The sequence below is a fragment of the Phascolarctos cinereus genome, unplaced genomic scaffold (genome assembly GCF_003287225.1).
Source record: "Phascolarctos cinereus isolate Bilbo 61053 unplaced genomic scaffold, phaCin_HiC Scaffold_9;HRSCAF=440, whole genome shotgun sequence".
Taxonomy (NCBI): Eukaryota; Metazoa; Chordata; class Mammalia; order Diprotodontia; family Phascolarctidae; genus Phascolarctos; species Phascolarctos cinereus.
The window spans coordinates 108,733,686-108,747,153 of record NW_027556402.1 but is presented as its reverse complement, the minus strand read 5'-3'; the positions used below and the strand labels follow the sequence as shown (position 1 = coordinate 108,747,153).

General features: G+C 37.8%; 1 protein-coding gene across 1 annotated transcript in view; it reads right to left on the bottom strand.

The window, feature by feature from the left end:
- The window catches only part of NR3C2 (nuclear receptor subfamily 3 group C member 2), a 390,834-nt gene extending 377,946 nt beyond the window's left edge, over window positions 1-12,888 (bottom strand). The window contains 2 exon segments of the mRNA XM_020994026.2: window positions 4,941-6,726; window positions 12,628-12,888. Coding sequence (XP_020849685.1) covers window positions 4,941-6,726; window positions 12,628-12,667 — 1,826 coding nt within the window. The 5' untranslated portion in view covers window positions 12,668-12,888.
- Between the last annotated feature and the right edge of the window lie 580 nt (window positions 12,889-13,468).

Genomic DNA, 13,468 nt, shown 5'->3' with positions numbered 1-13,468 from the left:
GGAAAGGGGGGCTGACAAGAGAAAAGAGAGAGGGGTCTAAAGAGCAAGGAGAAGGAAAAGTATCAGCTAGGTGACAAAGTGGATAGAGCACTGGGCTTGGAATCGGGAAGTTCAAATCTGTCCTCAGACGCTTCTGTGTGACCCTGGGCAAGTCATTTATCCACTGTTTGCCTCAGTTTCCTCAACTGTAAAATGAGGATACTAATAGCACCTACCTCCCAGGGTTTTTGTGAGGATAAAATGAGATGATATTTGTAAAGTACTTAGCACAGTACCTGGCATATAATTATTAATTATTAATTACTACTACCAATACTACTACCACTACTGCTATTACTGTAAGAGATTCTCATTCCATTTCACCAGGATGTCTGGCTGGGGACATGAACAATCAAAGATACTGTTGCTGAATTATAGTTAAATTCCCTAAGAGCAGAGATTAAAAAACAACAACAACTAGACAATTCATGAATTCTCCTAAGCAAAGAATGGTGGTATAAGATGAAAAGGAGATTAGCAAATAGAAAGCTAGTCTCAGTTTTCTTCAGAGGATTTCACCTCATAGAGGCTTTAAAGAGGGAATAGACATTGCATTTACTAAAGTCAAACACCTCCAAACCCCAGCCATCTTTACATTGTGATGAAACAATTTCAGATAGTGAACTTAGACCACCAGCCAAAAGCATCAATGATCAATTCTTCAACACATCTTCTTGCTGGCACAGCGGATAGAGCCTGCCTCAAAATCAGGAAGATCTAGGTTCAAGTCCTTCCTCTGACATACGGGATGTGTGATGGTGAGCAATTCATTTAGACTCTCAGATCTCTAAGCAACTTTCTTAAGACTCTAAGCTGCAGAGAACGTACCAACTTTCCTTGGAAAAGGAGTTTTCTCACCCAGAAATTTCCTATGCCAATAAATTTATCAGTCCAGAACTGCAACAAACACAAACATATGTATACCAAATTTCATTAAATTTAGAAAGAAAAAAAGCCTGCAGAGAAGACAGAGAGCCTTTGAAAAGCTATTATTCTCCTTGTAACTCTCTGAATGACAGCCCTTGACTTGCTAAAGAAGTTGAGTTAAAAAAAAAAGTAGAGAAACAAAGAACACATAAAGAAATAGTACTAAGTTAATAACTAAGATTAAGTCCACCATAATGTAACAGGCTTGCAAACTTACTTGAATACGCCCTTTGGAACAGTAAACTCTTGAATCTGCAGCACGAATCAATGTGAGTACTATATTGTGATACTATCAAAATTGCTATTGCCACAAACATCTAATGTTATGAAAACAGTAATACTTTGTTTCCATAAGGAATACTGTAAAGAAAAAGAACAAGGAAAATATATTCATCATGTGTGTCACAGAGTTTCTATAAAAAGGCATATCTGATGAAAAACTTCAGTGCTTTTCCAGAAAAAAGGGTCCCATTTCCTCTCTTTCATGGCTAAGCAGGGATGTTTCCTACATAGACGATTCATAGCTGATCATGAAACTAATAATATATTTTAATTCAGAAGAGCAAATATTAAAATTTTAGAGGTATCACATTTTGATTCTTCATACAGATGACTATCTCAGCAACACAATAACCAAATTTTAGAATTTAACACCTTGAAGAAGTGATTTGTCCAGAGTCACACAGCTAGTTGCTGGAAAAGCAGAGACAGTTTTTTATACTGTACCATGCTGACACAAAATTTAACGATCCAAGTGCTTTAAACTTAGCTTTAACATGACTTCCTTGATAAGCTGGAGTTCAGTCTGTTCAATGTAAATCCCTACTAAAAATTGACCACTTTCTTAGAATATACTAAAATTGAAATAAGGGTACAACACACTACACACATGCAAATTACCTACAAGAGCAAGATATCTTGAACTTCCTCTACTCCATCCTTACTTGGTAATCCTTCCTCCCCTCCATATTACGTAATCATACTACAGCATAATGTATATTTATTACAGCCAAAAAACTTCTCTTTTGGAATACAATTTAGGGTTGAAAAGAAACTGTGACTCTCCATAAAATGCAATTATTATTTAACTCACAAAACCTTTAAACATGCTAAAGTCTATCCTTGCTATAAAAGGAGAAAAAGAAAGACTGGCTCTTAATGAAAGATCACAAAGTAGTAGTAGTTACTTGGTTAGAAAGAGAATCAAATATTAAATCCCTGTGTTTCAGGCCACAATACTTAAGAATCAAAACATCCCAAATATTTCAAAGAATATGCTAATTGAAGGCAAAAACTTGGCAGGTTTCAACAATGTTCAGTACAATCAGGAAGAGTAATTAATCTTTATGAGACTGCCAATGATAGTAACTCTACAGCTTTGAAAAAAAATAATAAATAAAGCATGCTCTGGGATATTACTATGCTAACATACAATGGTTTCTACCACTTTATGACCTTGGGAAGTCACAGCTTTCCTGGGCTTCAGTTTTCTCATGTGTAAAATTAGGAGGTTAGATTAGCTGACCTCTGAGATTCCTACCACCTCCATTATCTATAATCTGATGATATACTTACACCAATAGCGACAGCTAGCATTTATATAGCATTTAAAGGTTTGGGAAAAAAAACATTTTACAAATATCTCATTTTATTCTAACAACCCTGGGAAGTAAACATTATTATTATCTGCATTTTACAAATGAGGAAACTAAAGCAGACAAAAATGAGGTGACTTGCCCAAGGTCACATAGCTAGGAAGTATGTGAAGGTGAATTTGAACTCAGGTCTCCCTTACTCCAAGTTGAGTTCTATTTGCTGCGCCACCTAGCTGCCAATAACTCCCAACAACCAAGATCAAAAGAACAACTATAAGTGGTGCCTGGATATACAAAAGGAAGTATGAGGCAGAGATTCATGAGAAATTTATACATGTTAATACACATGAATGAAGGCTGAGGATACAGGATGATTTATATAATCAATCCCGTAACTCATATTGCATATTTGCCCAGAATTTCCATGAACTAAATCTGAGAGCTACCATTATTTAAAATATATGGAGCAGAATAAAAAAAAAAACCCACAAGATAAATTTACTATTGATTAGCTACTTAAAAGTAAGTTTATAGTAGCTAAGTTTTCTATTATAATACAGAGTTCCACTGACTTCCAATATCAAAGATACTTTAAACAGAAAAAGTACTGCTGAATCCATAATGTCACACTAACCATTATGAAGATTAAAAACAAACAAACAAAAAAAAGGATCACCTCTGATTGACAATGACCCATCATTGAATATTTTCTTTAAACATAAATAAAAATATGGCACTAAACACTTTCAAGCATTTCATTTTTAAGTTATTCATTCTCAATTCCATGCAATGTAATAATCTAATGATATAAGGAAATGACCATTTAAAAATTATATATATATATATATATATACACACACACATATGTGTGTACATATATTACATATATATGTATGATACATACATACACATACTGAAAATATTACCCAAGTTTTAAGACGAGTCTGCACTGATGAAAGCTCTTAAATCTTAAACACATACAATCGTATTCATCTCACAACTTCTGCCTGAAATTGGCATTTAGGGAATATAGGCAGCTTTGGAATATGAATCAATAATCCATAATGAAATATATCCACACTATAATGTTATGATGTATATATTACACTATAAGAATATGCTAGCTACCATTCAAAAAACAAACAAGGAACACATTATAGCCCAGAAAATAATGGGAGGATGGGCAGGACACATTTCCTAACATTTAGTAGTTTCTATTTGGATATATGTGGAAGAAACTGAATGGGTATACTGATCAATTCCAAAACTGACTTATAGAAGTAATGTAATTTCCCACCATGGAAAAACAAAACATGTTTGTATAAGCAAATTAGGGAAAAAATGCACCTTTTCATGAAATACATGAAAGAACTACATGATAACAAAGATACATATTATATATTCAGTATAGAGGCCACTTATCATGACCACATAATAAAAATACAGTACTGAAGCAAAGTCCAAAGCAACTATCCCATGAAGAATTGAGAACCACCCTTTATAGACATATTTTGAACCTCTTCCTTGTTTTTCTAAATATACACACACTGCTATCTGGAGCAGGGAAAAGCCAAGAGATATTCTTACTGTAAGTAAGGCATGTCTTATGAAGCTGAGAAGTTATAAATACACCAATTTAAAACTGCACTGACATATTTCATTTCCAATATAAGTAAAACAAGTTATCCATTTGATAACTTCAGATGTGATAAGTCTTTAAAAGTCCCGTTAACAATTACGGAAGAGATTATTTTTTTAATATGAAAACCACAATGCCACTCCCCCCCCAACAAACTTGTGGGTAACAGATCTTCTGGTTCAATTTTGCTTTTCAAAGCGAAAAGCCCTAATTTGTTTTTCAGTAAAAGTTACATATATGTGTGCATGTATGTATATATACACATGTATGTGTATATACACACATACATACACACACACATATATACATAAACACTACTCTCATTGACTTAAAGAAACCAACAAATTGACAAGGAAGAAACCCTGGTACTGGACAATTAAAAACAAATGTAGTAAGTTGATAAGTATAAAATAAACAACACATACTGAACAAAAATACAAAACCGAAAACAGGAACTACTGAAAAATGAAAGCACTACTCTTTGTTCAAAATTTTTGAAGTAATTTTCAAAGAGCTGCCTAGGGATTTTTTTTTGTTCCTCTTACTCAAAAATAAGTAACAACACACTAAAAAGAATAGCAGGCACATCAAATGACAATCTTTGAGACAAAATTAAAACCATAAACCAGAACATATATAAATTTAATAGCTGAAAAGACAATGCCAAGGTAAACGAAGATTTTAAAGGCAAATTTTGAAATCATGATGTAATTTTTAAAAAAAAATTGACAATAACTCACCTTGACACATTTTCTGGAATGTATTCTAGAACTGGATACCCATCATTTCTTCTGGATGACAAGTCACTGTGTGATTTCCAGGGCTCAACTAATGTATTGACTGGAGGAAATGAGCTCAAATGTGAAAAAGACTGGTCTCTTCCAATAGGTCTGGATAAAGATATTGTGCCTTGAGCTCCAATCCTGTAGTGAAAAGACTGTCCACCTGAATTTACACCAACGATGGCAGATGAAGGCAGGCTGTTTTCTTGGTAATAGCTACCATCATCAAGCTCTTGTTTAATTCCCATAGGCAGACCCGGATTTGGAAATCCACTGCCTTCACAACTACCATCAAATGATGAAACAGGTGGTCCTAAAATTCCAGATAGAGAATAATAGTCTTTGTCATCCATGAAGGAAAAATATGAACCATCCATAAATGGAAATGGATTTACTGTTTGATTCCCTTTAAAAGAAGTACCTGAGCATGAATGCTTGGCTGACTCTTGTTTTACTGGTACTGAGAATTGGGAATCAGAATTGACTTTGCTATTGGCTCTGAGACATGAGCTACTAAAAGCTCCATCTGGTTCAGATTTTATATACTGTATGATGTTAAGCTGACTAGCCATGCCATTATTAGAGATGGAATTTTCTATTTCCTCTGTTTTAGGAAATGTCACTTCTTGAGCACCTCTCTCGTTCGTGTCTGGACTAGGAACAACATCCTGGGTTGTACTGGATCCAACCGATGTGGCAGAAGCAACAAAGCTGAAGGCATTGTTTCCTGGGCTGCAGATAGAAGATCCCACAGTGCTAGCAGCTGGACTAGAAAGAGCAGACCTGTTATTTGTATTGGAAGGGCTGGAAATGGAGCACCTTGAGTTGTTGATATTTGCAGGGCTGGACACTGAGGAGCGCATGGTGACATTATTAGGACTAGAGACAGGAGATTTTACACTACAGTGGCTAGGAGGGCTTGAAATTGGGGATTTCATGCTACTTATTGGACTAGACAGAGGAGAACCTACATTGCTAGTATGTGCAGGGCTGTGTGACACAGAGCTTCGATTTTCAACATTTGGGGAACATGGCAAAGGAGTTCCCTGGGTAATCGGACTGTGCACTGTGAAACTGCCAAAGTTGCCTGTAGTTGAGGACACTGAGTTGATCGCAGAAGGACTGCAAACTGAAGAAGTCATGTTCAGAGGACTGCAAACAGAAGGACTTTTCTCATGACACATTATGGGGCTTTTAACAATAGAGCGCAGGACACTGCCATTCACAGAACTTCCAGAGTCAGATATAAATGATCTCAAGGACCTGTTCACACTGTTTAAAGTAGAAGGGCGATGGCCATTTTCTTTATAAAATTTTACCAGTTGTTCAACATTTTGATAAATTTTTGCTGGACTTACGCTTCTTCCTTGCTGATTCTGCTGATCATAGGCAAAATCAGCATCTCTTATCGAGTCCATGTACAAACCCATAGATTCAGCTACAGTTGCTGACAGTTCCTTAGATTCCAACTCTGTTTTAATATCAGATGTTAAAATTCCAGACTGATTACTGTCTTGCTGAAGGCAAGGGAGTAGTTCATGCTTTTCTTTGCTGTTTCCTTGAGTACTGTTGTTTGGAATAGCACCGGAAACACAGCTTACATTTATAATCTCCATATAGTTATTCTGATCAGTCCTCTCTCCAGACCCCAAAGAAGAATGCTCCGCAGACTGAGAAACTGGACCCCAACGTCGTTCCATATCTAGGCCTTCTGGAAAACTGTGGTATCCTTTGGTCTCCATAACTAGCAAATAAATTCGTTAAATAAAAGAAGTTAATACAAGTAACATCAATTTTAAATGAAACCTATTACAAAATTCCACATATAAAGCAATAGATATGTATCATACCATTTTAGGAATACTGAGTAATTTTGAAGAGGGTAAGAAACATAAATTTTCTAATCCTTTAAACTTCATATTTTAACTATTCTCCAAACTAAATGAAAATTATAGATGAACTCTCTATGTTGACAGATAATTCTGAATATTCTAAAACATAACATACTGGAAAGTGCATATCACAATATTAAACATTAGAATTTTACCTGTCTTTTAAAATGTAACTTCATAAATATTTAGGAAATAAGGGCCTTTTTGAGTGGCAGTTTCATAATGAATAGACTTAAATGCCAATATTGACAAGTAATAAACAACCTCTTGTAACTTGATTAATTAGAATGAGACACAACACAAAATGTATTAAAAAAAATCCATATTGTCTGAAGAGACATTTCATGACCCTGCTCCCAGATAATTTTTATACAATACAATATTTGGATGTGATGCCATCACAAAAGGACCTCACCAGTCCCTCTCTCAAGAAAGCTTCAAACAGTTGTGGAAAGACAAACTGTTCAAGATGGTATCATATTTATATATTGTGACAATTCCTATATAGTATTTATGGAAAGCCTACAAATTAACCTAGATAAAGCAAATAGCTTTGAAAGGGGAGGGCATGGGACAGTTGTACTATATTTGTTTTATGTTAAGTAGCTAAAGAAGTGATTTGAAAAACCTAAATTGTTCCTTATGTTTTACATCTACGAAAAGCTGTATGATTTAAGGAACTACTCTCCTACTGTTCCTAATATAACATTTATTGGTACAACACTTACTGAAGGGAGATAATACTGCTAGCTTACATTTATATATTGCTTTGCAGTTTACAAAATGTTTACCATGAATCATCTCATTTCATACAACTCAGAGATAAGAAGCACGAACATTAGTACCCTTATTTTATAAATAAGAAAACTGAGTCACAAATAGGTTAAATAACTTGTCTAAGGAAACACAGCTAATAAGTGGTTAACCCCATAACTGAACTCACAGCTCAGACTCTAAATTCAGGGCTCAATTTGTTGCACTACACCAGAGTTCTATGTTGTAAGGCTGTTTTGGGGATCCTTTTCCCACAAAAAAAGTATAGAGTGTCACTTCACCAGTTTCCTAATATAAACCAGAGAGCGGCCATAAAATGGCTTAGAAAAAAAATCTCTCAATAATACTGCTAAACTCTTGGCATTAAGGCACTGGCATAGCAATGGGATTTAATGGCTTTAAAAGTTTTTTTTTAAGCTGAAACAATTGAAGGACAACTAATTTACTGACATTAAAATTTATACTTACATAATGCATTAGGACAAGAGACACCATTTTATTAGCTTTTTAAAAATAAAGATATTCTATAAATCAGAGAAAAAGGAAGAAAATTTTTAAAGGAAGTAGGTTTTGTTAACAATTCAAAATTTAATAACTTCAAACAAAATGCTGAATGTGATATGACCACAAAACAGAAAGCTGAATCAATGTGCTAATAATTCAGTACAAAAATGTGACAGGGTTAGGGATAAGGACTAGAAGGCTTTAGCTGAAAATAGTTGGATGAGAAAATAGGAGGCCTTAGATAATCTACACTGAATATTATTCAGATTAAGATACATGGTCAATGAATAGTTGCTGTATTTGTACAGCCTAAGGACATGGTAATTTTTCTTCAAATACCAAACTCGAATTTAAGTAGTTTCATGTCCCAACAGATCAAAAAACCCCACCACACTATCAGCAGATCTAAAAGCTATGGATAGATGTTAGAGTTATCTATCATCTTATCTAGCCTTCCCACAAACAACTTCATCACAAAGAGAGGCATCCACCCTTTATATGAATATTTTAGGTGACAAGGTAGTGTCATCTACCTCAAGTCCCTTTATCTAATGATAGGGAGGCTGCAATCACTGGTTTATTGTTTTGTTTATTAAATTCTTTCTTACAGTGTGCCAAAATCTGACTCTGTATAAACTTTCATCCATTTGTTCTAGCTTGGCCTTCTAAAGCAACACAGAATAAACCTGTTCCTTCTTCTATGCATTTACATTATCTTTTAAATACATGAATATTCCCCTTGAGTCTTCTCTGGATTCTATACCAAGGTCCTTTAATTTTTCTATACTTTACATTTATCCCAGTTAATTTAGGCCTAGTCTTGTAGCTTGTTAAGGTCATTTTTAATTTTTGTCATTTGCGATTGTATCTATTCCAACTTTGTGTTACCTTCAAATTTTAAAGAATTCCTATTTTTATGTCTTTATTGAAGCCTCTCATAATGTGTGCATACATATGTGTGCATGACAGAGAGAGAGAGCCTTTTGATACTCAACCAAAGATTTCTATCTAAGTTGTCAGCAACTCTTAATAAACACTATGTTGGTAAATTTACTTAAGTATCTGTGAAAATCACCTTTGAGCATCACACATTGCCACTCTAAGGTTATCTTGGGAGGGTGTCAAAATCTCCTAATACACCAAACTAACATTTCTACCAAAAGAGGCAATGAGATTTGTTTGGCAGTAAGTCTAACCAAACCACACAATAGATGGCATTATTCTGATAATGATCCCTTACATCCATTAAAATGTTCATAAAAATATAAGGCTAACTGAAAATTATTTTAGTCTAATTCTAGTCTAATAAATCAGGCTAGTAGTTTATTTCCAAAACTACTCATGGGAACCCAGACTATACTCTTGGACCTGGCACACAAATATGGGCAGAGATGATATCTGTCTGTATACCAATGCAATTTTTTTCCAGAAGTCAATAAATATATGAATATTTAAAACATATTAGCTGTTGAACAGGATGACGGTAGCAGGATGAGGGGGAAAGGAAAGCTTTCCATTACTCAAAAGTAAGCTCTAGTAGATGTTGAAATGGAGACCTAGTCCTCAGAATGGAAGCTGCAACACAAGACCCCCTGGGATAAAGCAATACTCTTCTTTACTTTTCATGCAATAATCTATCTAATATTAAAAGAGTTTATCCAGAAATAAGGATCATGGAAATAAGCAATGGAAGGGCTGCTGTTAGGATGGCTAAAACATAAGTCTCTCTCCTTTTCCCTATTAGGTAGGAGTTTACTTAAAACATCTTACTTATTTATATTCATCTCAAAACTATTTTCACTCATCACAGTGGAAACACGTATAAGTATTATACTATTATCTTTAACTTTCGGTTAGGCTCCTCAGAATTTATTGATCATAATATATAATAGTTGTAAAATTCACTTACTATTCTTTCATCATTTTTATAATAGATCAGTGTTATTTTCTGATCTTCTATAGACAAGATAAGTAACAGGTACTAGTCCAAGGTCATCCAAGTAAGCCTGTGGTGAAACCAGCTAGAACTGAGCAGACCTGATTACTATTTCCCTGCTTATTTCATTGGGCCACTTAGCCTCTCAAAAAAAAAAGTTTTCTCCTTAAAGGAAAAACCAATTCCTTTCCTCGTAAAACAATTTTCTCAAGCAGCTTTCATTACATGCTATGATGTTCATTGTTAGTAAAAATATCTTTCAATGTAAATATCTAAGATAACAATTAGAAGTCAATACAAAAACATTTAAAAGCTGATGTATTTAAAGGTATTCCCTTGTTCTTTACTTTAAGATAGCGATTTGATGCAACAGAGAGAGTAACATCTATATCTGAAGAGTTAAGTAACTACTGAGGTAGGATACAGTATGAATATTTACAACAGTCCTCTTATCCGGAGTAGCCTCTATTTAACCTGCCCTTGGCTTACTTTCCCATGTGATCTCCGAGCTTCCTCAGTTGCTGTCTAAAAGGTTTAAATGCCAAAAGTAAAAATCAAGAAATCAATCTTTGGGAGGAACAGCGGAGAAAGATGGTCGAACTTCAGTGGTCAAAGTCATCTAAAAAGCTGTTTGCTCAGGGCATTTAACAAAAGTGGCCAAAACTTTTTTTCCCCAAAAAAATAGTCCTCTGGTGGCCAAAGAATACAAAGTGGAAAACCAAAACACAAACAAACACACGCATACACACACACACACACACACCCCATACTGACTGTGCATCGGATTACGCAGCTCCTTCTCCCTTCTCTAAGTTAACAGCACGCAACGCGGAGCAGCAAAGGCAGCCCTTACACACCTGCCTCCTTCCTGCGCAGGGGTCTCAGTCTCTTCTACCTGTTGCTACGTCCACCACCTCTACCACCGGCGGGTCGCCCCTGTTGCGCAGCCCCCCTAAGTCCAACCACATCTAAGCGGGCAAGTGCCGCTCTCCTTGCACGGAGAGAACATGAAACAGCAATGCTTCCTCGCCCAGGTGACTACACGGGTTTCCTCTGCAGAGCCTGAAGGCTCTATCTCTCTAGCCCAATGACACCCGGGGCGCGGAGAGAGAGGCAGAGGGGCAGGGCCAGGGCTACCAAGGAGTGGGAGGGGAGATGGGAGGGAGGAGAAAGTGAGGGGAGCGAGAGGGCTGAGCCTTTTAAAAGCAGGTCACATGTCCAGATATAAAGTTCAGATTGAGCTCCCGCCTCTCAAAGCCTTTCCCATTGGCCCAGAGAAAAGTAAAGAGCCACGCTACACCGAGCAGGCAGGCTTCTCATTGGAGAAATACGATTGTCAGTCACTAGGCGGGCGACATGACTGATACAAAGTTGCTGCGACACAGCCTGGAATATGTGGCTCCCCCTTAAAGCCACAGAAGGGGCGAGAGTTCTGGAAAACAGAGACTACGACACTGATGCATGCAGGTCATCTGCTCTTCTCCCAGTTGCTTATTGCTTCTCGTCCAAATGTATTGCATTCAAACTAACTCTTCCCTCTTCCTTAATAAGCCTGACACTGATTTGGAAGGGGAAGAGGGGGAGAAGTTCAAAGGGGTCGGGGTTCTTGCTCTCCTTTCAGAGAATTGGCAATCTGGGTGTTTCCTCACGCGCTCTACCTGCAGCACCAGGTGAGCAGCAGCTATCAGTGCCACTGGCCTCCCCTAAGTAGTATGGAGGAGAGTGTAGTGGGCTTCAATGGGCAGCAAAGCTGCTTCCCTTCGCCCCCTTCTCTCGGTTTTTCAGCTATTTCTCAGCAGAGAAGCCGCCGCCACCGCGGATGTTTAAGCGCTAGATGATTACGTTCCCATTAGTTTTTTCCTTTCCTGAACCATTCAGGTGCAGCAGAAGGTTGTCAATGCAGTAAAATCCTTTAAATAAATCCTTCCCCCCCCAAAAAAAGCACAAGGGTCAAGGACTGAAGCTGTTCTGCCATATATCACATATATGGCAAATATATACATATATATATATATAATTTTTTTTCTGCTAGTTTAGCTTTGGGGTTTTTGCCAGGCCTAATTTACCATCGAGGATTTTCACTTCTTTAAAACTGTGTTAGGAGACAATTGGGAAAAATAAATGAGTAGAGAAGAAGGAACAAAACTATTAAACTAAAAAGTGTCTGCGATAAGATTTCCGTTTCCCTTTGGCATCCCCCCACCTCAGCTCAGCTATCTCCTCCCGCCCACCCAAACTCTACAGTTACTAAGCAAATGATACGACTTCATAACTTCGATTTCTAAGGACTTTTTATGCACAACGTATACACCCGTACAAAGCATTGGCTCTAAGTCTGCAGCAGTGACGTACACACCTAAATCTAGTCTTCCCCCCCCCAGCCTCCTAGATTTAAAGCCCCGCGGACAGCAGCAGCAGCTGTGTGCAATAATTCCCCTCCCCCCGCCTCACCTCCTCACCCGCCAAAGCCAGATATTGAGGCACCCCTCACTCACCCCTCCAGTCTTTACCATTTGGGAACCCAGGCCAGAACACCTACCCTGCTGCCTCAAATCCACCGAGGGTCGGTTAAATCCCATGCACAAACCCTTCCCAAGCGGGAAGTCCGGGCAGCGAATCCATTTGCTGCTCCCTACTTTCACACGCAAATGTCCCGGACAACAAACTATAACTCCATTCCTTGTAATCTAGAGTCCCAGAGACTTCAGCACCCGGGAAACAACTTTCGCCTCAGGGCTCGTCGTCACGCGTACTTTCCCGATTTAATAACCGGTCAAACATTGATCCGCACTCTCAGATTTAGCGGGCATTATAGAGCTAAGGAGCGAGAGAGGATCCCAGACCGAGCTACCCAACTGGGAGAGGAGAGGAGACAGCGGGGGAGCAGCCGTCTGCTGAGTTATTTATTATTTAAAGATATGGACGTGTCTCTTTTACTAAGTTTTTAGCTCATTTGAGGGGAAGGCTGATCATGATCTAGATTTTGGTTTCTTTGCAAAGACCTGGGTTAAAACTCTATAGGAGCAGTAACGCCTTCCACCCACCCCTATTACCACCACCCAACATAACACTCCAGCCCCCCCACATCCCCGCCTCGCAACCCCGTAATAGCCTCACATCTCCCTTTACCCTCTACCTTGGCTTACTTTCCCTCTACCTCTCCACCCGTAGCCCCTTGCCCAAAAACTACTCTGTATAGCTCGCTCCGCTAGCTGCTGCTTTTCCGCAAAGAAATGGTCTCTGGCCGCCGCCAGCACCGCTGTCTGTACAAAGTGATTTTCGCTGCACTCACCTTTTCTAGGACATGGTGAGGTGGTTGTGGAGGAGCCGCTGAGACTCCTGCTGCCGCTGCCGCCGCCAAGTCCAATGATAGTAGAATG